Source organism: Podarcis raffonei, chromosome 6 (assembly GCF_027172205.1).
Source record: "Podarcis raffonei isolate rPodRaf1 chromosome 6, rPodRaf1.pri, whole genome shotgun sequence".
Lineage (NCBI taxonomy): Eukaryota > Metazoa > Chordata > Lepidosauria > Squamata > Lacertidae > Podarcis > Podarcis raffonei.
This window is the reverse complement of record NC_070607.1, coordinates 94,646,211-94,672,353: the sequence shown is the minus strand read 5'-3', so window position 1 is coordinate 94,672,353 and position 26,143 is coordinate 94,646,211. Positions and strand designations below refer to the sequence as shown.

The window sequence follows — 26,143 nt, the reverse complement described above, 5'->3', positions numbered from 1 at the left end:
ATTCTTTCCTGGCTCCAAGCACCTGTCTTGCCACCCCTGGGATGATGCTTCTATTTTCTTTCTGAGCCTCTGAACAGACATTTCATTGTGACATGGCCCCTTTCTTTGGAAACAAAGCTTTTCTGCTAATGCCCTGGTACTCCCAAGTGGAAGGCAGGATGTGTGCTGGGGAAGGGGCACAGCTCCACCTGACTTCCAGCCAATTTTTGTCTGTGCCTTGACTGGATCAGTTGGCTGAATGCTCACCTGCCCCGGCCCAACATATGGCTTCCCTAATGGTTCCATGGACCTTGGGGGTCTATCCAGTCTAGATTTTTCTTCTAATGAATCTAGGAGGCACACAGTAGTCATGCTTGAAAACTATGGCTCCAATATGGCTGTAAAGGCCTTTTCTACTAGAAAAGAAATTGTCTTACCCCATTTCTGAATTTCAAAGAGAAGCAGTTCCCATAAGAACCCTTACCACCAAAGGGGAAGTAATAGTACAACCTAGACAAGAGAGACACTGGGAGAAGGAGGGGGAAGCATCTACAACATGATGTCACTGACAACATTGATGCCCCCAAAGTGGCACATGGGTCATCAAACCGCTTACCTGATGTCTGAAAAGGCACAACTGAGTTCTGACCAGAAATCACAAAGAATGGCATCATTGCAGATCCAAGAAAACAAAAAGAAAGGAATAGTCAGAGGGAGAGATACTAGGCTAGTATCTAGTAGTATGTAGTAATACCAACTTAAGGACAAAATACTTATTTGTCACTGTTGGGGCTGGCATTGGAGTAAGTTTTGGTGCTCCACAATTCAGGCCCTTCCTTCAGTGAGAACTCTTAAGATTTCAGAACATAGTTTGATGTAGGCTGAATTGTATGTTTGATTGTGGACAGTCATTGTCTCTCAGTCTTAGCTTTCATCTTAAAAACTGGAATAAGGATGAAATTTTTACAGGGCGCAAAAAATTGCATTGCGATGCCCTTTGTACTAAAAGTGCTATCTAAGAGGTACATAACAGTAGCCAAAGGAACAGCCTTGCATACAGGTAGGATCCTTCTCCTCTAGCCCACACAGTAACTACTTAAATAACTGCAGTGTCATGAGATTAACCAGGGTGACTCTGCTGGAAATGGCAGGAGGCAGATCTTCAATTTGAACTAGGTTATATTACTTAAAGAGATTAAAGGCCTACCCCGTTTTCCATGCTTCTGGTGCACTGAAGAAGACTGTCTTAGTTGTTAACAAAGCACCTTTTGGCTTATGGGACATGAAGGATTCATCATGTGACAGATGAAAAACTCCCAAGCTACCAAATGGTCTCAGTGACATATCAATAGGTTAGAAAGAGTTGTTAGAAAGGGAATGTTGATAATCCTAGTATTTTGAAATACCACTTGTATTTGTAAACACTTTTCTTCTGTAGGCTTCCCAAGTCTGTTTTAAAATTAAAATTCGTCTAGCACATCCTGATTCCTTTGCACTACGCTCTAGTTTTGGTCCCATCTTTTCCCTGTACACATGCACTATACAATATGCCAGAAATGTATCATGGACAGCTCTCTAGATGTAACAGCAGACTGACATCATACTCTGCCCCAAATTGTGCCAATTCCTTTCCTTCCTACAGAGCACTGCCTCCCTACACTGTTCCTTTTGATCTCATCTGTGAAAACTCACTCCACAGGACGTACTTTTGAAGGAACAGACCTGGGCCCCCGACTTACCAAAAAAATGCTTTAAAAACACAACATGTTTAGCTGTGGGCACTGCAACCTTATGCACACAAAACTAAGATACAATCCTCATTGAACTCAGTGGGCCTTGCTTTTGAGCAAATATGTATACAGTTGGCCCTATCTTAAAGCTCTGCCTACAATAAATCTCTTCCTGTCAGACTGGATGTTGCATTAGAACCAGCATTCATCCAACCATGTCTGTGATGGGCCACAGGGCCTTCTTAGATCTTTGCCAGTACTTTAAGAAGGCCCCAGTCCCCACCACCAAGCGCCAACCGTGCAATGGCTGCTGAGGAGGCAATAGTTGGACATTGCCAGGAGGTTCCACCTGTGCTGGAAGGAGCTAGGCAAGGCTCTTATTCATCTGCCTGAGGGAGGCAAAGCAGTGCAGCTGCTGGGCCTCAGCTGGAATGAAAGGTGGGGGGACCTGGAGGATATTTAAAAGCCTCAGAGATGGGGAAGTGGGGCAGTGGAAGTTCAGCAGACAGGCTGCCCTCGTTCCCTTGCCAGGGGCCATCTTCAGACTCCTTAAGCCCCACTGAGTGAAGCCAAAGAGGGGATAGTTTACCTGGCCTCCCTTCCTCTACACGAACACATTGAAGTCCTGGGCTTAAGTCTGCCAAGGCCAACAGCATAGAAGCCAGGCACCCAAGGAGAGGAGGTCTACAGAAGGGCTGCACTTGCTGTTGAGAGCAACCTGGGGCATGGCAGAGGCTGGCCTGCTGAAGGAGAAAACCTGAAATAAAGTCATTCTTGCAGCAGACTAGAGGGGAGTCAGTGCCTTCTTTGACCCCTTAGCTATGGGTCCAGGGGAAATAGGGAGCACCCCCCCCTTCCCTGGGGTATGGCACAATGTGCCATGAGGCACATCATTTCTATATTGGTTGACTTTTTCTTAACCCTCACAGCAACCAAGTGGCATTCTTTAGGCTGAGAGACAATAACTTGAAAAGGCCACCCACTGAACTGCAGAGTGGGAGGTTGACCACACATACCTCACCCCCAAGCCAATACCATGTCCAGCCTAATGGGCGAGGCACGCTTTATTTTTTAAATTCCACTATAAAAAAAAAGAAAAGTTATCTGGATTTAAATGTCGAAACACTTGCACTTGGAATGGCATATGCATATCTGAATGGCTGGCTTTCCCTGAAATTAATATAAAAGCAAAAGCTAGGAACTTATGAAACAGCCTTATACTAAGTCAAACCATTGACCTATTGAGCTTAGTATTCCGGAAACAGACTGGCAGCAGCTCTCCAGGAGTTCAGACAAGGCAAAGGGATGCCAGGGATTGAACCTGGGACCTTCTAGATGCAAAGCAGATGCTCTAAACACTGAGTGACTGCCCTTTCCTTACACCTTTTCTCAACTGTGGCTGCTTCTGTTTTATTGAGAAAGGGGGCTGGATCCAGCTATTTAAACATGCATGTGCTATAAAACCGTTATTTTAAATTTGTTTACTGTTTTAACTTTTGAAAAAGGCAGGATAGAGCCCTTTTCTCCCATCAGGCATTTAGGGACTGAGGAAGATTAGGGTGGTTTTTGGTTTTTCTTGTTGCAGTTTTTCTGAATTTCATTACATCTTTGAAAGCATAACATGGCCTTAATTTCTGCATTTTGATTGTTTTAATACCATGAGCAAGAAGGAGGGTTATTAATTGACAACTGATGGTGCCAAGCATCTATTTTGCTGTTTAAAATTGGGTAATTTTTGGACCCAATTGTTTTAGGGGAATGTGTATATTGGCTCCAACAGACCTTTGGACTGCTGAAGATTGCATTTGAACACTTCTACTAGCTATGCAGAATCATACACTCTACTTTTGGTGGGGAGGCACTATTGAAATAAAAATATTCAGTTGCTTTCATGTTTGTATCTCTGAAACATCACAGATGCACATGTTCTACTATGCCTCCCTGTTACTTTTCCTAGGCAGTCTCTCCTCCTTACTTATAGGAAGTTACAACGATCAGAGATGGTGACAGAGGGTTTTATGTCCTTTACAATATAGTACCTGAAAAAAACAAAGGTGTGTGATCTGTACTCCAGTTCTGCCTCCTGTAATGCTACTGACAAGATGCTTCCATCCTTAGGGGAAGGTGTGGCTTACTACCATATTTAGCTAAAGTCCTGCACACTGTATCTTTTCTGATGATGTGAATAGTCAACGTGAAATACTGGTATCTGAAATACTCCAGATTTCAAGATACCTCTTGTTTACCACAGAACTTTTGATCATGCAGTGGCCTTGCCTAGCCAGTTTCCTTGCCCTGAAGAGAAATCTTGTGAAAATAAAAGCATAGTTCAGTTCATAGGCATGATTAGGTCTGAGGCTAAACAGGGTAGCATTCATGTGTTCATTAGGCTCTGAACTACTAAGTTAATTTACCAACAGCTCCAAATCAGACAACAGAAAGCAAGGAATAAGCTGCAAGAGGCTCTTTCTAACCAAATCCCTCAATCATCCAGTCCCTACTTCAGCCACAGAAAAAGCTAAGGTCCTTTTCACACATTGCAGAGTGACAGACACATATTTGCCCCTGAAGCAATGCCCAGCAAGGAGCCATAGACAGCCAACTGTGTTGCCCTCACTTTACATTTCAAGTGTACTTTTAAAAGCTAGATTTATGTCTTTAAAAAACCCTGTAACATGTGAAATTGCCCATTGCCCTACTTGTCAAGGACAGGCTTCTCTTTGTCCAACTGCACACTGTTGCTTCACTTGAGACAACTACCAAGAGCAGCCCATGCTTCATAGAGAACAGTCCTCACCTTCACAACATTGCCAAATATGTTCAGCGTGTCATCTTAATTTTTGTGCATTAGTTTAAGGTTTATCTTTTTTTTTCCTGAAGAAAAGCCCGAAGAGAAGCTGGTTTATGGATTCTATATTTAATGTTTGTGGACTAGTTGCTATTCTGCTGAGAGGCCCCTATGAACCCCCACGAGTTAAGGATACAGAGAGGAGAGAGATATGAAGCTTGGTACACCAGCTTGGTGGGTGGGGGGAGGGAAATGGAAATGGAGAAATCAGATGTTGCCTCATCTAGACAAAAAAAAAAAAGTGTTGAGTTTTGTTTGTTAGTTATTAGGAAGCAGGTGCTAGTTGTGTAGAAAAGCCCTTTATCCAGAAATCTCTTCCCGCTGCTCCTTGTTTCTGCGCACCTCGGCTGCGTGCAATTCCTGAAAGAGACAGAAATGAGATGCGGTGTGAAAAGTATCCATGACAGCTAATGCATCCTTGCTGGTCTCAAGCAAATTTCAGTGGGACAAACTTGCTAGTCCGCTGCAGAAGAAACAGGGGTCTTTAGGCATCTTAAAGACTAAGGGTTATCTCCAACTAAGACCTGCTCAGAGCAGACACACTGAAATCAATGGATTCCAGTAACTTAAGTCCTTTGACTTACTCTGAGTAAGACTTCATTGGCGATCACACTAAAGGCCAAACTAGATCTTCTAGTGTGAGCACTGTGATCAGTTCTCCTTTGGTTTTTAAAAAGGCAAATGCACTGGGAAATGGGGTGATGGATCAGGGCTGTGGTACTAAGGGAAAGAGCTTGACCCTTTCTCATGTGTATTTTCCCCATCAAAATCACTCATTGTCAAGGAGCTGCTCTGTGTTCCATCATAGTACCTGAATATTTTTCTCCATGGGAAGCAGCTTGGGGGATGGGAGTGGTCTGTGTATTTGGATCAGGGAAATGGGGGTGGGGTTGTAGCCTGAGGAAACAACACAAAGGAGGCCCATCTGAATCTAACCATTCCATTATAGTACTGTAGTTGCATTTGCCCTTTAAACCTCCCCAGATCATTTATTTCATTTGTTTTGATTTCCCAAAGTTTATATATCATTTGATTATAATAAAACCTCAGAGCGGTCATGGGTCTCTAGCTGTCTCACCTACTTGCACCCTCAATCAACAACAACAACAACAATCTTTATTACGGTCCAGAGACCCAACAAAACATTACAAATCAATACACAGTTCATACAGCCTACCTCCAGGTTAATCAAGCATTTTGTTTAGAATATAGGGCTCGTTTGTTCTTGCAACCACCGATAAAAACTTTGCCACTGCCAACGTTCTAGCTTTTGTCCGGTCTTTCAGTAGGAACCTGACATAGTGAGTCTCTGATTTCCCCGAGAAAGGTACCAGCAAGGGTAACATCAGTTCAGCCCTGGCTTGCTCATACTTTGCACAATGCAACAAAATATGATTTATGGAATCGATGTCTTGAGCACACGAGCAAAGTCTGTCCTGGTAGGGAACTCCTCTCAACCTACCATCCAGCACTGCAGAGGGGAAGACATTTAGTCTGGCTTTGGTGAAAAGCTTTCGATAGTTAGGTACTGTCAGGTTTTTGATGTAAGATGTTAACTCAAAGACATACCCATATTGAACTCCTGCTGCCAGCGGACTAGACTGCGTGTGATCGAGATTGCAAGTCACTGTGTGCATTGTCCCATAATCTTTGCTTTAAAACCTTTTGGGCGCCTTCGTAACAGGTAATACAGTTGGGGGGGAGACAGACCAATAGAGGTAGCTTTTTTAGCCATGGTTTTCTGCCATTTGCTGACAAATTCCTCATTGGTCAAATGTTGGTACAGACCCTTCCCTAGATTAAACACTGAAATCCTGAGCCAATGTTTTAGGGCAGCCCACCACGCTCTAGCTGAAATTGGGCATTCACCAGATTCCAACAGAAGTACGGAGTTGGGGACGCAGTTAGGTACCTGCAGCAGAGATCGTATAAATTTTGCCTGAAAGCCATCTAGCTTTGGCAGGTCCCCATTATGCCAGACATTTGCTGCATACAGGAGTTGGGAAACGGGCTTTGCGCACCCTCAATCTAATGTATGAAACTATTAAATTTTTTCTCAACATGCAACAGGTGCAGCAAAAAGTAGAGTTCATTTTGTTAACACAGTCTTTAAGGTGCCTTTGAATGGAACAAAGGGGCTCCACAGAGGAGGCTCATGGTCCCTGGAATCACCTGTGATATGAAACGAGCTGGAGCATGTTCTTCATATGAGAAATGACAGTGGGAAGTGTGGGATTTGTTTGGTGTGAGCCTCTGGCACTTACCTTCTCACGGAGCCGCTCCCTCAAGGCAGCTAGATGAGCTTCACGGATCTCCTTGCTCAGCTCCATCTTGTAGTTGAGCTTCTCCTCAGCCAGCCGGCTGAAGTTGTTGTTCTCTTCCAAGGCCTTGTGCAGCACCTCCCTCTCATGCTCCCGCTTTTCCGCCAGCTGCTTCAGGACTTGAGCCTCCTGGCTCTACAATGCAACCAGCAAACCAGATTAGATGAAAAGGCTCCTGAATAGCCAACTGTCGGTCAATGTGCCTGTGCATCATCTTTTGGGATGGAGCTTATCACAATGCCTGGCTACCCCATATCAGATAATATTGTACATGGCATCTATTACACATGCTCTTATTGCAGGGGTGGCTTAACCCCCAGAGGCAGCGTAACAATTATGGGTGTGACCACCACCACTGTGTACAGGACACACAAGTCCTGCTCCTCTGCTGATCTGTGTAGATCAGCTAAGGAGAGGGGATTATCACCCCTTCTCTACACATTAAATGATGGTTCTGATGCCTAGGAAGGGGGGAAATTGCACCCCCATGAAGGTGCTGGGTTGAGTGGAGACTTTCAATCCTTTCTGCCTTGTCTAATTTACTGTGTTCCTTTTCCCCACTACTGCAAAAATTGGTGGGGTCCTGATAGAGGTAGGGAATTTACCCTGTCAGTTCCTCTGTTGCTTTCCCCTCCCCTCAGCTCCCTTGCATGTATGGTGGAGCCTTATATGTTTATCCTGTTTCTCTAATAGCCTTAAAATAGTTTAAAACAGGGGTCGGTAAGGTTTATCTTGCCTGGGCCGTATCGGTCCCACGGAGGTCCCTCTGTGGGCCGGATTGCGCGTGTGCAAGTGCACGCACCCATGATTGCTGGCATCGACACGTGCACAGACGTGATTTCCGGCATCTGTGCATGTGCAGATGCGATTTTTGGCGCTGCAGAAGCGAGTCCCCGCACCATGCTGCACCAGTTTAGCGCAGTGCGCAAGCGGGCAACTCAGTTCAGGGGCGGCTCATGGGCCAGTCAAACGACCTCCGTGGGCCGCTTCTGGCCCATGGGCCTTAGGTTGCTGACCCCTGTTTCAGTGTCTATAATACCTGTGTTTACAATGCTGCATTAGCCAAATTTACACTTGCAAACCAGGTGGGTAGTGTTTGGAAATAAAACAGGTATCTGGAACTTTTCTCTCTATCCACTGAATTTATTTATATTACCACCTAGGGTTTGTCTGTTTCTTAACATTCCTAAGATTTTTTTATTGCTTCTGGGTCAGCTAATCTTCCAGTTTATTTCTTTGCACTAGATGTAATTTTACTCATGACCTGAGTGGAAATGAGAAAGGGATTGGGGTATGAATATTCAGTAATGATCTTGCCCATAAGTTGCAGCATTCACTAAGTGAAACACTTCAGTCACATAAGCCCTTAATGTTATTGATAATGCACTAGTATTATTTACGACTTGGTTAGACTCCTTCAAGAGAGGGGGACAGATCTTCATTTCTCCTCTGCCCACATACAACATTCTGAACCTCAGAATTGCAAGGATTTTCATAAGCCCTCACCAGCACAGGATTTTAGCTCTAGTCAAAGCAATCTCTTGGGCTCACTTCAATGGCAATTCCTTGACAATTCCATTACCTTCCTCCTCTCTTCTGCAGCCTCCAGCCTCTTCTGCAGCTCTTCCAGGGAGAGGTCCCTCTTCTTGGGGGGAGAGGAGAGGACTGGGCTCTCAGGGGACAAATCAGAAGGTGACTTCAGAATCACTTCAAAGCTCTGGCCAGAAGCCCTCTTGTCCAGCTGCTTGACCTCCATATCTGAGCAAGAAAAAGACAGGCACCAAAAGGATGAAAGGGTGTGAACTGTAGTGTCAAATAAGGTCCTAGCAGCTTAGGCCCTGACCATCTGAAAGACTGCCTCCTCCTCCTTTGCAGATCCTCTCAGGTTTCAAGATCAGCACAGGGAGCCATCTTGATATTCTGAGGGTTGCGGCCCAGGAAAGAGCATTCTGTGTCCCAGCTCTTAAGCTGTGGCATTTCCTCTTCAGAGGTGCATCTGGCACCTTCATGGCATACCTTTTGCCATGCTGAAACTGCACCTCTTTACCCTCGACTTTGACACATGAGATATGCAGATATATTTTAGAATTTAGAGTCTTTGGGTTGTAAATTGTTTTAACGGACTTCAATATTGGGCTTTAATTTATTGTAACCCACCCTGGAACCTTATGGAGAAAGGCAGGTAAGAAATCAAATAAATAGATCAATAAATAATAGTGCTGTGTCATAACTTTTTCTTCATTGTAGCTGGAGCAGTTCTAATGGTCTCTCAAATACTCTTTCCATATGTATGAATCTTTAGGATTTATGTAAGTGCAGAGTCCTCCTTAAGTATTAAGGCTGGTTGCAACTAATCCTGCATAGCTGATTCAGTTCTGAATGCTAATGGAACATATGCTGTACAACCAGTGAAAGTTATCAGCTAATGTGAGTGTTGTGCAGCAGCTGTGGCTTCAGACTATGCCACCAATGCCAATCATGATATATCAGCATCTGCAGTGGGCTGGCAACTCTTGGGGAATGGCCGAAACCCTGCATTGCTTGCAGGTGTCAGGCATGCCGAACACTGCAGGGGAAGGAAAGAAAGCAGGGCAGCAAGAGAGGAGACTTCCAAGGTGCAGTAGGAATTTGAAGTTCATGAAGAACTGACTCAATCTCTTCAAAAGATAGCTTGTGTGCTTCTGAGACTTACTGATAGAAATGTCATGGATCAATATATTGTTCTTAGTGCACCCTTGAGGTCTGCTTCCCTTTTTCCTATCACAAAACGGGCTGCCTGACACTAAAAAAAAAACCCTTGCAATATGATTCTATGGAATTTCGAATACAGTAATAAAATAGCACACCTCCACAGTATACAAAGGCTGCATTCTTGAGCACAGTTGGGACACTAAATTCCCACCAGCTTTAGTAGGATTTAAGCAGACAAATGCTTGAATCACATGTGTATGTACATCACTGGATTACTCACTGCTTGATGACTTGCAACTGAATGTGTGAAATGACTTGCTTTGTTTAGTTATTCTATTTATATCACATCTTTCTCAACAGAAAAACTAAAAAATAATAATCAAAAGAATCTAGAAGAAAAAGTGGGTCAAAGTAGGCTTGAGAAAGGAGCTTCGTTTCCCCTGTCCCTCTCTGTTTGCTACACTTCAGAATGGCAGCTTTCTAATGGAATTGGAGCGGAGTGCGAACTTGTGGGCAGTTGTCTGGCAGGCCCCTGGAACCGCCTTGCTATCCCTTTTTCTCCTGTAGAATGGCCAGCCATGTCTTAATTTAACACACATACTCCATATTACGGGAAGCGGGTGAGGCTGTGGGTTAAACCACAGAGCCTAGGACTTGCCGTTCAGAAGGTTGGCAGTTCAGATCCCCGCAACGGGGTGAGCTCCCGTTGCTCAGTCCCTGCTCATGCCAACCTAGCAGTTCAAAAGCACATCAAAAGTGCAAGTAGATCAATAGGTACCGCTCTGGCGGGAAGGTAAACGGCGTTTCTGTGCGCTGATCTGGTTCGCCAGAAGCGGCTTAGTCATGCTGGCCACATGACCCAGAAGCTGTACGCCGGCTCCCTTGGCTAAGAAAGCGAGATGAGCGACGCAACCCCAGAGTCGGTCACGACTGGACCTAATGGTCAGGGGTCCCTTTACCTTTACTCCATATTACATGCCCATTCAACCACTTCCGAGTGCAGAACTGGCACTTTTATGAGTAGTGCTCATTCTGCACTTGTAAGGAATTGATCTTTTAGTGTGGCAGCAGCTACCCTCTGGAACTCCCTGGTCATTGACATTAGGCAGGTACCTTCACAGTACAGCTTTCAGCATCTGTAAGCCTACCCAGATATGAAAAGTCGGACATCTATTTAAATACATAATTTTATTTTATAACCTACACCTTTAACTGCTGATTCTATTTGTTTTGGTTTGGTGTTTTTTTATTAGGTTAACTTGTTTTTAACCCTGACTTTTAGTGATCAGTCAGGTCAGCAGTATGAGATACTTACCTCCATATTGGTATATGGTATTTGGGTGTGGCTGGGTGTGGAAACAGGAACAGATCAATGAAAGCAGAGAGAGTTCCTTCATTTTCTCTTTGTACGCTAGAAAGACAAAACAAAAAAACAACAGTGAGCAAAGTTCCAATGGCAGCCATTTGCTATTTTCAGAGGACATGGAGTAAAATGTTGACCCACGCCGCAAGCCTGGGTTGTTCTTTAGAGCTATTTCCAGAATCTCTAAAGGAGAAAACCAAGAGTGTTTGGACATTTCCACCATAAAGCAAAATGGTAAAACTAGCTTTCATAGGTAAGAAGAGAGTGATCATTTGAAAGCTTCACATGCATCTTTGAGCAGAGTTTTCAAATAGCTACATTCCCTTGTGCCTATAAGAAAATACCTTGTAGTTAGAAAAATGGATGGGTTGTATCCAACTAACTTTTGCTCAGTGCTGACCCACTGAAATGAAATATCAAAGATAGTCATGTCTATTCATTTTGGATGCAACCCAATGACACTTCTATTCATTTCCATGGGGCATCTGCATAGGAAATTCATTGTGGATTGTGCCCCTGGGTATTCATCTCCTTGCTCAGGTAGGCTGTTTTTCTCTTTACTAGAAACAGCTTTCTTTCTGTCCAATTCAAAAAAAAACTGTGTTGTCCTATCCAATGCAATCCACTCCTCCCCTCTCCCATTTTCTAATTCCTCAGACAAATCTGATTGCAATTAAAGGTGTACTATGGAACACAAACATGAAGCACATATGCAGGCCATTGAGAAACATCTGGCTGACGTAACAGGGTGAGTTTTCTGCTTCATCAATGGACTCAGATCCAGGGATCAAGGCAGCATCACAGTCAGCCACTTGCCAGGTTGAATAGTATTTCTTCCTGGGTGGGTAGCTTACCAAAGTCTTCAGACAAACTACTATCTGACCCATGCAGTGGGATTTCTCTGGTACTTCTCTCCAGCATTAAGCTAGTGGTCTGTTGTTTACCCTTCCTCATAACACAAAAACAAGGAAGAGTAAAATGGAAAGAAATGGGCACCAGAAAGAGAACAGCCAAAATGAGCTAGTCAATGGACAGACAGTTGAATTATGAATTAGTTCTAAATTGCTTTTGCTGAGTGCATGTCTGGGTCCTATACTACTCTTATAACATCTGTTGAAGAGGAGTCCTAATTGGGCAACTTTCCACTTTGCTCCTGACTTAGTGTTTAGTGACACTGCCAGTTGCCAACCCTTTCAAACTGGCATTAGCGTAACAACATGAGGTCCGGCTGTATGGCAGCGGCTCCTGTATCCTTGAGGTAATAATAATAATAAAAGTTTGTGGTCCAGGGAAGTAGGCCCAAGTCTGCCCCAAGTCGTTGTTTGGTTCTGGACAAGTTACTTTCCATTCTGTAAAATGGGAATGTCAATGATTTACTTTGTGCGGACAGGGAGGGGATTTGCAAGTTTAAGATTGCTTTATCTTTGCAAAAGAAGCAAAGTTATAAAACAATAAGCAAAAGGATATTTTCAGACAGAAAACTGAAACATATAGAGTTCAATGTCATAGAGTATGAATGGCAATCTTATGAATGGAGTTCATAACAGGGATTCTACATAACCATAATTAGTGGTGAATAGTCTCTTTAGTAATCATGTAGCAAGATAATCTGGGGATCTCATGTCTCTCAGCCTCTATCTACCAAAAGCTGCCAGTAAACCAGAGCACCTGCTGACTGCATCTCATTGTATTAACATACGTAAGATAACTATAGTGAGATGCTGGCAGCTAAGTCTCATAGATAAGACACTATGGATAAGTTAATTAACCTAAATAATATATATTCTGTATTCTGAAATCTTGTTCTGAATTGCTTAAAAATTATCAAGGGGAGCCCCCGTGAGAAGTCAGAAAGTTGCAAATTTAACAAGATATTCAAATGTATGTACTTGTATGACAAATTTAGGAAACATACAAAATCCAAAATTTGCTTTTAATGTTTGACTCATCTCTAAAGAGCATTCTTGGCTGGACACAGCACTGCCATGTGTGACCAGTGAACCAATTCCATCAGTTTCCCTGCTTCTTCTGTTTATTTTTGTGTAAGACACTAAGAAGAGCAAGTGAGTCAGTGTAATATGTATGTGTGTGTCACATGTGAATGTACATAAATTCAGGAAAGAATTCAAAAAAGAACCAAATGCACCTTATTGCCAAGGTAGGTTTTAGGGGCCAACTTAACTCATCTGATTTAAGCTTCACGTGTGAAAAACAACTCAACTGTCTGCCAGTTTACTTTTATGGCAGGCACAATGCATATCAAACCTGCATCTGCAGCTGGAGGCAACATATGAATAATGGATTTTTTAAAAAGCTGGGCTGAGCAACTGTCCCTGCCCCCTACAATCTCCATTTGGGTCTTGTATTTAAAAGGTCCTGGCAAATACTGCATAATCTCAACTGCTGTGTCTTCTTGCCTGCAAGCCCAATGCTGGGGCATCTTTCTGTCTCAGCCCCAGCCTGTCCCCAATTTTGTCTTTTGTACTCTCCTCCTGTCATGTAGTGAAGCCCCCTTCCCCTTCATCAATTAAGATAAAAGTGGGAGGAAGAGAAATGCATCCCAGCTGCTGTCAGCAGCCTAATGAGATGAGGAAAGCAGGATGTGTACATCTCCTGGCATTTCAGGCTCTCTAACTCCATCTTGGCGCCAGCGATCAGCAGCAATTAGCCGATTCCAGTCAACACAAATTGATGAGGGGAGGAGCCCTTCTCTTGGCTGTGGATGTACTGGAGAGTCAGGGAGAAGCCACAGGGGAAGAAAATTGGAGGAGCTTTTGCTCCGAACTCAACCCCTTGCAATTAAATGAAGTTTTAGCTGAGTCTTCCAGCTGGAGCCATGTTTTGTCACAAAGCAGCTTTGGGAAATGCAAAGAGAGAGGCTGTCCTTGCTCAGGGCTGCTTTCCCAGAGCCACCTGGCCTTCCCCCATCTCTGCAGGCACAGAGTCCCTGCACAAAACCTCTTTGGTCTGCCATCCACTTCCCTTCTGATTCGCAAGCAGAGCTCAAGGCTGAAGGTGAAGGAGCTGTTCTTCCAGCACCACTTCTGGCTGAGTCAGCTGCCACGCAAGCCCGACAAAGGGCCACCCTTAATGAGTTTCTACCACAGATGGGAATAATTTCCGTGTAAGAAATGTCAAATCACTTGCATATGCATTGTTATGTGTGTTTATTTTGCAGCTTGTACTGTCTGGATTCACTCAGTGTTGACTTTGGCTGAAATGTAGCTCACTTTGGCTTTAATGAGTTTGTATGGCACATTAACAACAGTCACACACAAGGCACAAACGGCAGGCGAGCCCCTCAATGGCCATGAAGGTCCACTGGAGCTTCATGTGAGAAGACACACCTCTTCTCTTTAGCTTTGATTTAGCACTTATCCACTCAACAATATTTTTTCTCACATTTGATAACACTTTGCCTTTTAACAGCTCTGTGGAAGTTTACAGTATTGTACTCTTTAGCCACCTTGTTTAAGAAAACAGTAAATAAAGTGTTTTAATGAGAAACTCATCGTATTAAGAGATCTTGTGAATGGTCCCTGGGACAAAATATTATTCAGTAAGGGTATTGGAAAAGGCCTCTAGCATATTGCCAAATCCCAGACGATATCCCAATCAATAAAAAATAACAGTAGCTCCCTTAGTGTTTGGTTTTCTTTGTTTCAAAGTGGTTGGCTACTGACTCACTACATTGCCCAAATGGAGTTTCCCTGCAGCAAGATGCCCTAAAATCTAGTTAGTCCTGTAATGTACAATTCTGTGACAAGATCTGTAGTCACCACTTAAGGGACAGTCTGACCTGTAATTTAGAAGCTGCCCTGAGTGGCTGGGGTAACCCAGTCAGATGTGTGTGTGTGTGTGTGTGTGTGTGTATACATATATATATATATATGTTGTTGTTGTTTTGTTGTTGTTCCTCCTATTACTATACAGTGGTACTTTGGTTTATTAACAACTTGGATTAAGAACACTGCAAACCCGGAAGTAGGTGTTTTGGTTTGTGAACTTTGCCTTGGAAGCAGAACATGTTGAGTGTGTTCCATTTGTAAATTGAGTCCCCTGCTGCTATGGGAAAGCACGCTTTGGTTTAAGAACGCTTTGGTTTAAGAACCAACTTCCGGAACGGATTAATTTCATAAACCAAGGTACCACTGTAATTATTATTATTATTAGGCAATCCAAGCCAGGCCAAGTTGCTTTGGAGGTTGTTAGGACCTAAATCCATTGACGAGTTGGTTTGGAGCCTTGCTTCCTTCTGAATCTACAATGCTATGATCACAATTCCCTAAATAACATTGATCTTCACAATCATCCTCTAACGCAAGCCAATATTAGTACCATTTTACAGAGGTACAAACTGAGGCTATTTGCAACTTGCTCAAAGCCGCCCAGGGAAGCTAAATCTGAGCTGGCATCAGGGTCCAGTTCTCCAGGCTCTGAGCAAGACCTTGTTCAACAAGCTACCTTTGCTCTTGCCTTCCTTTGTAGAAGTGGGGTGATTGGAATGCTGTGAACAGGCTATGCTTGCCCCAGGGATGATACAGGTCAACATAATGTGTGGGGAAGTACACAGGAGCCTGATGGAAAACTTAGTGTGCTGATTCTTTGAATATGTAGCCATCTCTAGGATTTGCAGCATTGCAAGGTCAGCTGCCTAAGTTCTGATAATCCCCTGGGGGCATAACTGAAGGCAACAAAGCTCCAGTTCAGAAGCACTTATAGATTTATAGATCAAAAAGTCAATAATGCATAAATGGGGGTGGGGGCGAGAGGACAGGAACAAGGGAGGAACGTGAGCATATGAATAGTGATCCCCAAGGGAAAACACACACATTGCTTTGGAGTCCTTGTATGATCAAGGTAGAACAACGTAAGAACTCTGCTGGCTCTATAATGGGAAATGCATTAATCGTTACTTGAAGAGATCTATCAAAGTCATCTCAAGGGGGAACTAGTCAACAGTTCACTTTTCCTTTAGACAGATGGACACAGTAAAGGCCATCCAGGAAGCTTCTCTGACCTTGCTATTGATTTTCTTTGTAAACCACACAGCTTTGCTGCCTCACTAAGATGCCAATGGGGCAAACTGCTGCAAATGCCTGATGGGTGCAAACTAGCAAAGTGTTCCATGTGCATAGATGCAGAAGATGTGTTGCTTGGTCCTTAAAGATGCTGGGCAATGTACTTGCTCAGTTTCCAGCTGTTTCAGTCCAAAGAGGCCTCCTTCATATTTCTTCAGGGTCCTATATATTGCTCCTGCAGCTACTGATGCATTATGAAAACACAGATAATGGATCAGGATCATTTAGCAAACTGTGTAATAAGTAGTAGCCCAAGGTGCTGGATAGACTACATGGGGAACCTGTACTTCACCCACATTATTGGGACCCATACTACTTGGGAAGAAGGTCCTATTGGCATAAAGGCCCATCCAAACATTTTATATTTTAATTATGAGCAGCTGCCAAACTCCTTCAGATGTAGAGCCCAGACAGCTGCATGGGTTACCTGCACAAAAGGTCATGTGTATTTTGTGAATATATGAAACTGATCCATGAACTCTAACTCTGATGAAATTATAGCTTTCTGAGAACCACAACTATCACATTGAAAAATAAAACAAGTTTCTGGCTATGATTACTACAGAGAAAACCTGGATGGTGTGTGAACAATGCCTGGTAAAATATCAAAACTTAGAAGGGGTCTGGAACAGCCTCCCAGTGCTGGCACAGCACACTTTTCTGTCCCCACAGCTTCTGTTCCTTAGTTCCTGCTGTCCATCTGGCTCAATAGCCATGCCTCCTCATCCTTCCATTTCTTCAGTCATTTTCAAGCCTTTATGCAAAACAAGCAAACAAACACATAATTTCATTCTGTCACAGAACAGAGAATACCTATTTTTGTCTGTACCAAAAGACCCAGTATGTCAAAAAGACATACTGAGGTTCCAAGCTGATAGAGATGACTTAGTTCATAGAACTGTACAGTTGGAAGGGACCATGAGAGTCATCTAGTCCAAACCCCTTTTGCTCCACATGAGGCTCAAACCCATGGGATTAAGATTTTCATGTTTCATGAGCTATCCCTTCATTCTCAGCCTTTATGTGGCCTTGGTAGAACACCTCTATCTGTGTGCTTTTGTTTCTGTATCATTCCACTTTAAACAATCTATTTGAATTCTTCTAATTCTTTTAGTTCAATAACTACAGAGGTTTTTTTTTAGCATTAGGAACAGACTACGTACATGCCAGCTGGGGCTGACAGATCAAGGTGCGTACAAGGAAGTTGAACAGACCTCGCAGGGGGAAGTGTCTTTGCAAAGTCCAGTGAAAAATGTGCTTCTTCAAAGAAAGAGAATGTCAGCAATGAGTAATAGAAGAATTATTCTCATTTGCAATTTAAGCCAAAGGCTATACTGAATTTGCTCAGAACAAAGATAACTGTATTTGTAACTAAATCCACTGACAAAAACCAAAGCATAAACTCAGAATACAGGGGCAAAGATGCTCCAGACTTTGTTAAGGTAAAAAAGGAGATGCAGCTCAACAAAACGGTAGTGTTTAGTAGACAATACAGACATGTTCAGACCTCTTCCATCGTTTCCTTTTGTGTGAGATTGTTATAATAAGCCTGTGATAATCAGCAGCTCTTTTAGCCAAAGCCATGCTTAAAACATTTCACCTGTAGAATATTATGGTAGCTCTCTAATAAGGACACAGTGGCCATGATCGTGTGCCTTATCTTTATCAGCTACAATCTAGGGCAGGTGATTTGGAAACTGAATGATCCGGATTTTTTATTGCCAGGATTATGCTAAGAACTGCAAATTTGAATGATTCTCCCAAGAAGTCTTATCACAAAAGAAACTCAGCTTATCAAATGCAGGGCCCCCATTTTGATGGATGAGGTGCACCCCAATATACAGAAACACCTCCCAGCCCATATTCTGCTCTTAGCAGACAGGACAGGCACAGATCCAACTGTTCTCCAATATCACTGCTGAAGAGATGGTGCCAATGGACAGCAACACATTCCCAAGACTGCCAGGAGTGGTCCAAGTTGTCCACTCAATGCAGGGCCAAACTTCACTGCAGAAAGTGTACTATTTGTATGGATTTCATACAGTAATCAGTACATTTCTGAGGATGTCTTTGCCTGTCAAGGAGTGTTCCAAAAATCTCTGGGGACAAAAGGCAACACTGAAAGGTGGTATGTGTTGAAGGCTCATGCATACTAACTAGGGCCTTGAGCTGTATTGCTCACCCCCTGCTGAAACACAAAGCTAAACAGAACCATAGTCGTGCAGGAGTGGGGGAAGATGAAAATACAGAGTTGGGTGAGTTTATCAAAAAAAGAAAATTAAAAAGAAGAGAAATGACAGCACCATTTAACTGATAGATACGCAACATGTCCCAAGTGAGCTTGCAAAATAACTAGATATAATGGAGGGCAGTATTCTTGCACTTTGAATAGTTATGAAGAAAGAGAACTTTTAGCAAGCACAGCCTGTCATACAGGGTGAGAAATCTGCACCTTCCAGATTCTAAAAACAGACCCATCCCAATCCTAATGCTTGAGAGCCTTTAAGTTTAAATGGTGATTTTCTGCATGGAAAACATTTTTACATGTGTACAGTTTACAGGCCACCCTACAACCAAAGTTCTCTGGCTAGCTTAAATGGATTAAAACCAGCAAGTTCAATAAAACAACAGATACAGCTAATACACAACATAAAATTATTTTAAAACACTGAACTTTGCAGTGGTGTATCAATTCAAAACTGAGGGTGGGGGAATAAAATCCTAGAACAGTATTAAATTATAACTTGGTATAAAAGACCTGGGGGAAAGTAAAAAGGTATTTGTCTGCTGCCAGCAGGATATTGAAATAGGTGCCAGGTGAGCCAGGGATGGGGAGGGCCTTTCACTATAGAAAAGGCCCATTCTCTCATAGCCACCTGATATACCTTGTGTTGTCCCAAAGGGCCTGAGATGACAACATAGGACCATGCAGGGCTTTAAAGATAAAAAAACACTTTGAATTAAACAAGTAAGCAGTGAAGCTGCAAAATGCCCCTCCCAGTTAGTATTTGAGCAGCCATATTTTGCATCACGTGAAGTTTCCGGAACATTTGCAGAGACGTCCGTGTGCAATGTGTTGCAGTAATCCAAACAGGAATTTATCAAGGCATCCATGATATCTCTGTCCAGTTTTTGTAAGGGTGGACACATGGACACACTAAAACTAAGGTGGGCACATTGAGATTAAGGTAGGCACTAAAAGTATTATTTCCTAACCAGAAGATCAGTGCCTGAAGGGTATGTGATTTAAATCAAAGGACATGGGTAGGATCTACTTGGGAGAACATATGAAGAGCTTGTCAGATCAGGCCAAAGGCCCATCTAGACCAGCATCCTGTTTTAACAGAAGTCAAATGATAAAATGCGTGCAAGCAGGACCTGAGCACAACAGTACTTCGCTACCAGCAATTCCAAGCAGGTTTCATAATCTTTTAAAGTCATGCAAGCTGGCAGTCATCGCTACCTCTTTTAGGAGTTAATTTCATAGTTTAGCTATGCACTGTGTGAATAAGAACTTCCTTTTATATGTCCTGAATCCTCCAACATTCAGCTTCATTAGATTTACATGGATTTTAGCATTATAAAACAGGGAGGAAAACTCTGTATTTACTTTCTTCACATCGTGCATAAACTTATACAGCTCTATTATATGTCCCCCTTTTCCACTTGTGATTTTTCTAACTTAAAAAGCCATATTGTAACCTTTCCTTATAGGGGAGTCTCTCCAGCCCCTTGATAATTTTGGCTGCCCCCCTTTTTTTACCTTTTCCAGCTCTACAATATTCTTTTTTAGGCAAAACAAACAGAACTGTATAAAGTACTTCAAGTGTGGTTGCATCATAGATACCCAGATATGGAAAGGGACAGAAATAAATCATTATCTGGAACTCATTTGTCAGGGAACTCAAGATGCAGGGAGGACTGAAGAATTCCAGTGGTTTCTGAAAAAATCTTTCAGCATGATTCTGAAAGTACTTGTTAAGAATCGCATGTCAGAGGCAAAATCACAGCCAGTCAGTGCAGGGTATGTGCAGACTATTTGTTATTTAAATCCTGAATAATAATTCAATGCAGTACAGTGGTACCTTGGGTTACATAGGCTTCAGGTTACATACGCTTCAGGTTACAGACTCTGCTAACCCAGAAATAGTGCTTCAGGTTAAGAACTTTGCTTCAGGATAAGAACAGAAATCGTGCTCCGGCGGCAGCAGGAGGCCCCATTAGCTAAAGTGGTGCTTCAGGTTAAGAACAGTTTCAGGTTAAGAACAGACCTCTGGAACGAATTAAGTACTTAACCCGAGGTACCACTGTATAAACAAATACCTGGCTGTTATAAACAATAGGTTGAACCGAGGTATTCATCACACACACACACACATAGAGCGCCTGATATGCCATGTCCACTATGGCTCCTCCTAGTCTCTCCTACCTTCTGAATATAACCAGAGAAGCACTCTCTTTACACATTAGCACAGCAATTACTCATTAGGGAGCCAAGATGGTACTCTACAGATGTTGCTGGATTCCAGCTTGCATTACCCCTGACTGCTGACCATGCTGTCTGGGACTGACAGAGTCCAACAACAACATTTGGAAGGAACCACTTTGGCTGCCCTGGTTTAAATATATTAAGAAATCAATGCTTGAAGTTTTGGGGTACAGGAAGGAGCCCAATCTAACGGTTCCCTTTTCCTTCCTTCTCAACCTCTCCAACAACAGTTTTTCATTCTACATTCAACATTGGCTCTAATTAACAGATTAACACATAAGATAGTGAACCAGCTCCCCTGATATTGTGTTCCAATGAGGAATGGCAAAGAAAAACTTATACAACTGAGGGTATTTATTTGAGGTCGTTGTCCCCCTTCTCCACACAGCATATATCGTGGCCAAAAAGCTTATTCATCCTCTCTGTATAAAAACTCAGCATTTACTTGCATTAGGGTTACCATACTTCAAAAAGTAAAAACCAGGACACCCTAACTTGGCAGCCCTAACTTGCATGGACCTGTCTCTTGAATTCCTCAACCAGCTGCTGGTCTGTAGCCACAGGAAGGGGACCAGCGACTGCTAAACATACTATGTTTTCCATGGATGGGCTGACCAGAACAAGAGGCATGCATTCACTACACAATAAAAGTCCCATGGGTTTTTCAACATATGGTACCAAATTAATTGATAATTCTCAGAGAAGGTCACAGCTATTAATTCCCATCCAAGTACTGAGGGGATCTGCGTGTACCATAGGTGAACATAGTGTTGTGTGGCTTTCTGCTTTCAGTTGGGGGAGAATGTTCAAGAAGCCGTGGCCTTGTTGAGCCAAGGGACTGTCTGGGGCTAAAAGCAAGATGTTTGCCTGAGCAGAATCCTTTGGCACAGCTCAGCCGCCACTGCAGCTGAGCCTGCACTGAGCATGTGCTGTTGCTTCCCCTGCTTGCTAAGTAGAAGTGATACTATTCTGGCGAACGGAATATACTTGGGAAGCAAGAGGGACCAAGGCACAGAGAACCTGCTCCTCTTCCAGCTGTGGAAAAGGATATACAGAAATCTCTTGAGGCACACATAAAAATACAGCTGCCCTCCTTATCTTTCTTCAAGCGTGTTCTGCTTTTAAGAAACAGGGTGGAGCGACCAGGCAAGATGAAAAGAGAGGGGACAGGCAGTGATAAAATCTCACCTCTCAGCTCTATGGTTTGCATGTCTGCAAACAGGGATAACAAGCTGCCTCAAGTTCTGGTCCACCCTTCTCTTTGTCTTCTGCAAACACCTTTCTTCTTTCATCTCCTTGTTTTGATCACACTCCTGTCACCCCAGAACCTCTGTTCTTTGACATCAGTCTTATGCCAAACCTAATCGAATTGGAACGGGAAAAGGATCGGAAACAGACCTCCGAGGCAAACTGCTCAGCTTTAAAAGCTGCGTCCCACTGTCAGGAAATTAAAATGTATGGTTGGGGTGGGAGGGAAAGGGAGAAAGTACCATATTGTTTCAGAGCACCATATGGGGAAGGCACCTGGTACCCAGACATGTCATTCCCCCCTCCCAACTCCTTCACAGCAGGGTTCTTTCAGCCTTGAGAACCCTGACCAACCCTGACGTTGTCATTTATTTAATTTGCACGGATTCTGCAATAAAATAATAGGAGAGGAAAACACCTATCTCCAATAAAAAACATTCCTAGTTTTTCCTTTGCTTTTGCTACCTCTGTCTCTCCCATTCAAACACAATGCATTCCCTCCCCGACCCCCAGCACAGATCAAACATATTCTTTGCAAAAGGTTTCTGGCAAATTTCTTATCTCATGCAAAGCTGGCTCTGCACATCCTCAGACAGGGGGACCCATCACATATACCCCCCCTTGTATTTTAAAAGGAAGCAGCTCAGCAAAGGAGCCGCAGGCAACACAGGGATGGGCAAGCCCAGCGAGTACAGCAGGCAAGACAGAGCTTCTCCATAGCTAGTTTTTTTGTGTTTACGAAAGTATGTACATACATTTTTCTTCCCCCCTTTCTCTCCATCTATAATGGCTTTCCTTCATTTTCATTTTTTTAAAATTCGGTAAATAAACACGACCTGTGCCCCAATTTATAAAAGGTTTAAAGACCAGTAGTGAGTGGACATCACAAGTCATCTATTGTCTATGTAAAGAAACAACACGCTTCTTCCCAGCCAAATTCCATACGCTTAGCCCCAGCCTTTTAAAAGAAAAAAAGGAGAAGATACATGTTTAGGAACTAGAAAGCAGGTGGATGCACACACAAGTGATGGATACACTGTGAGCAAAGCTGTTCCTTCACCTCACCTACCAGGCCTTGTAACCTGGGAGGGCAACAGGGTGCAGCTATGCAGTGGTGTCACAGCCCCTGCAGGAAAGGATTGTCTAACAGCATTGGGTTTCATTCAGCGCCATGGGCGGACCACTCCCTCTACAGCAGCTGCTGGCTAAACAACCTGCCCTGATTCTACTAACCCAGATGTACAATTATTATTATTTAAATGTCTTTGCCTCTTTGTTCTTTTTATACCCTTCCTTTCTACCACTCCCAATCTACTTTTACAGAAACTGGGTTTAAAAAATTAGACAAAACACAACCACTCAGGTAAAGGGATTTTTAACCGTATGCAGCAGAGAAAAAGAGATGATTTGAAAACATGCATCAAAGCCTGGAAATGCACAATTCTGAAAGCAAGAGAAGACAATGATGCCTGCCCGGCTACCATCTGTATAGCGTTGCAGACAAGCCCCACCTTGAAAAGAAGAATGGAGAATAACACTGATCATTGCAGATGGGTTCCTTCTCAATGATTGCTTGTCTTACCTGAGACGGTGCTGGCCATGATGGTGAGATGGGGAGTGGAGAGGAGGCTGCAAGGGAAGGCGCAGAGGCAGAGAGGCAGGAGACTGGCTTTTCTGCTGAAGTGCTGCAATGCTGTGGAAGAGAGGAAGGTCTGACTCAGCTCTAGGGGGCTGTGGCTATCCAAGAAGGGAGGAGAGAAAGAGAAGGAGAGGGGGAGAGGGAGAGAGGCGAACGAAAGAAAAGGAGAAAGGGCTTGAAATACAGAAAATGACTTCCCAGTTCAGAATATCAATGGGCCTCGGAGGGTAGCTTTTGATGCCCAATTCTTTTACAATGTCAGGAGTCTGAGAAGAAACGCAGAGCCTGTTAGCAAAGGGGATAGTTAGCAGACACGCCCAAACTGGAGATTTACCTCCTCCCTTCTCTTGTCTGACATGTATAGTCTAGAAATCAGCTGTTTCGTTTTATGTTAGGGAGTTGAAAACAAAATGCGAAAATGCACAGAGTGAACTGAATTTAAGAGATAAAAAGCTTTGGGAAGCGCAGACATTCACAATTTCGCAGACCTATTTGAAGTATGTGTCTGGAATTCAAGTTAACCTGGCACGAAAATACCAGCTCCTATTCCCACCTAGGGTTGCCATTTCACAAGCCTAGTACTCCAGTTCACAACCTAGTTAAGCTACAGTACCTGAATTTAACCCCACTGGCATCACATGATACGTTTCTTTACATTTATCACTGTTACATTTAAAACAATGTCCATAGCAGGATTGAAAGCCGAAAGCCAAATCAAGGAGTACTGTTTTTAAAATTAATGCATACTTTGCATATTCTCAGATATGCAAATAAACATATTATCTTTCCCACCTTTCATAAGTCAAACATTTGGAAACATGCCATATATCTATATCTATATCTATCTATATATATGTATCTATCTATATCTATATCTATACACACAGTGGTACCTCGGGTTACATACGCTTCAGGTTACAGACTCTGCTAACCCAGAAATATTACCTTGGGTTAAGAACGTTGCTTCAGGATGAGAACAGAAATCGTGCTCCGGCGGTGCGGTGGCAGCGGGAGGCCCTATTAGCTACAGTAGTGCTTCAGGTTAAGAACAGTTTCAGGTTGAGAACGGACCTCCAGAACGAATTAAGTTCTTAACCCCAGGTACCACTGTATACATATATCACTATCTATATATCTAATCTCCGTATATATATATATCCATATATACATCCCTTTCTTCAAGGAGGCACAGTGGGGCATGAGGATTTTTTTAATCAAATAAGTCATGGCAGATCACCATCTTTTTAATTCCATCAAATGTATTAATTCTCATCTATCATCACATTGTTGTTGTTTAGTCGTTTAGTCGTGTCCGACTCTTCGTGACCCCATGGACCAGAGCACGCCAGGCACTTCTGTCTTCCACTGCCTCCCGCATCATCACATTAATCACCATGTTTTGATCAGCACTGCTTTCTGATAAGTCTAAGAATCAGGACAGGTGTATTAGTAGTCCCAACTGTCAGCCTCAGCCCCATTGCACCTGTGCTGAGGGAACTGCATTATTTGTTGATCACCTATCAGGCTATGTGCAAGGCCTTGTTACTAACATATAAAGTGCTGAACAACTTGAGACCAGGTTACCTGAAAGACTGCCAGCCCCTGTATAGACCGGTTAGATTAGTCAGATAAATTTTACTCATAACACTGCACCTTAAAGAACATCACAGGGAAGTGACCGAAAACCCATTTCCCCAAAACCCATTTTCTACTACAGTGACCCTACACTATGAAATACCTTCCCACCCCCTGCCATATATGGAACATAACCTTATTAGCTGCTTCAGCCATCTTGGGAAGAAGACAACATATCTTTTTGCCTAGGATTTCTCTGACCCAATAAGATTGGACTCTTACTACTGCTGAATTCCTGTTTATACCTGTTGCTCTTTTTAATCAGTTTTATTTACTGGTTTGATGATACTTGGTTTTAGTGTTAATATTTACAAATCTTTAAGTGGTATAGGAAGTGATTTAGAAATGCTTAAAAATAAATAAATATAATAATCAGCACCCTTCATATTTTCTGAGGTTCAAAGCACATCACCACATGCATGGTCTCGGCCATTTTTACAATCGCGCTGTAAGGCAGGTCCATATTATCGCTATCACCATGTTGCAGAGTTGGGATTTAGTTTGAGACTTGCCTTAGGCCACTTTGGGAATTTACAGTTGATGTGATGTCTTCCTGACAGGCAACTCATGCTCTAACCATGCCCCAGCTTTCAAAAACGAATTGGCCCTCATGTTTGAATATGCCTGAAACCTACATCAGGCTTGACTGGTGATACAATAATTTAGGATTCTGACGAGCCAACAGACTGGAAATTAGTATCTCTATATTGCTGAGGTGATGTAGTCTGCATAAATGGAATTATTTAATGGGCATACTTTAAGCAGCTTTCCGTAAGGAGAAAACTTCATGCCAAATACAGTAAACTGTTTGGCTTAGATGGAGTCATTATATATAAAACTGAGAAGCTGAAGGGCTATTGAAAACTTAGTCTGAATACTTGAAAGTCAGATAGTTCTGCAAAATCCCCAACCAACAGTACAAAACATGAGGTATTAGTATTATGATTATTATTGTCCCGCCCCATCTGGCTGAAGTGAGTCTTCAATAAAATTGTCCTCAATGGAATTTCATTGGACCTTCAGACTGTCACATGGGTTCCAAATACATAATCAGTAGAATGGAAATGTGGAAAGAGACCCGCCAAAAATTAACCAACAAACACAGAGTCTTCTAAGAAT

The 26,143-nt window shown here is 42.9% G+C and overlaps 1 protein-coding gene across 1 annotated transcript; it reads right to left on the bottom strand.

Annotated features, from left to right (window-relative positions):
• Positions 1 to 4,610: 4,610 nt before the first annotated feature.
• STMN3 (stathmin 3) lies at positions 4,611 to 23,713 on the bottom strand. The gene is made up of 5 exons (XM_053394605.1): positions 23,333 to 23,713; positions 10,885 to 10,980; positions 8,461 to 8,636; positions 6,822 to 7,013; positions 4,611 to 4,917 (listed from the first exon to the last, which is right to left on the bottom strand). The coding sequence occupies exons 1-5, from the start codon at positions 23,349 to 23,351 to the stop codon at positions 4,858 to 4,860; spliced, it is 543 nt and encodes a 180-aa protein (XP_053250580.1). The 5' UTR covers positions 23,352 to 23,713; the 3' UTR covers positions 4,611 to 4,857.
• Positions 23,714 to 26,143: the final 2,430 nt, after the last annotated feature.

Excerpts from the sequence above, each read along its gene's own strand:
- STMN3 (XM_053394605.1), bottom strand. Across the intron at positions 8,637-10,884 it reads TACCATATACCAATATGGAG|ATATGGAGGTCAAGCAGCTG; the intron begins GTAAGTATCTCA and ends TTTCTTGCTCAG. Across the intron at positions 7,014-8,460 it reads CTGCAGAAGAGAGGAGGAAG|AGCCAGGAGGCTCAAGTCCT; the intron begins GTAATGGAATTG and ends GTTGCATTGTAG.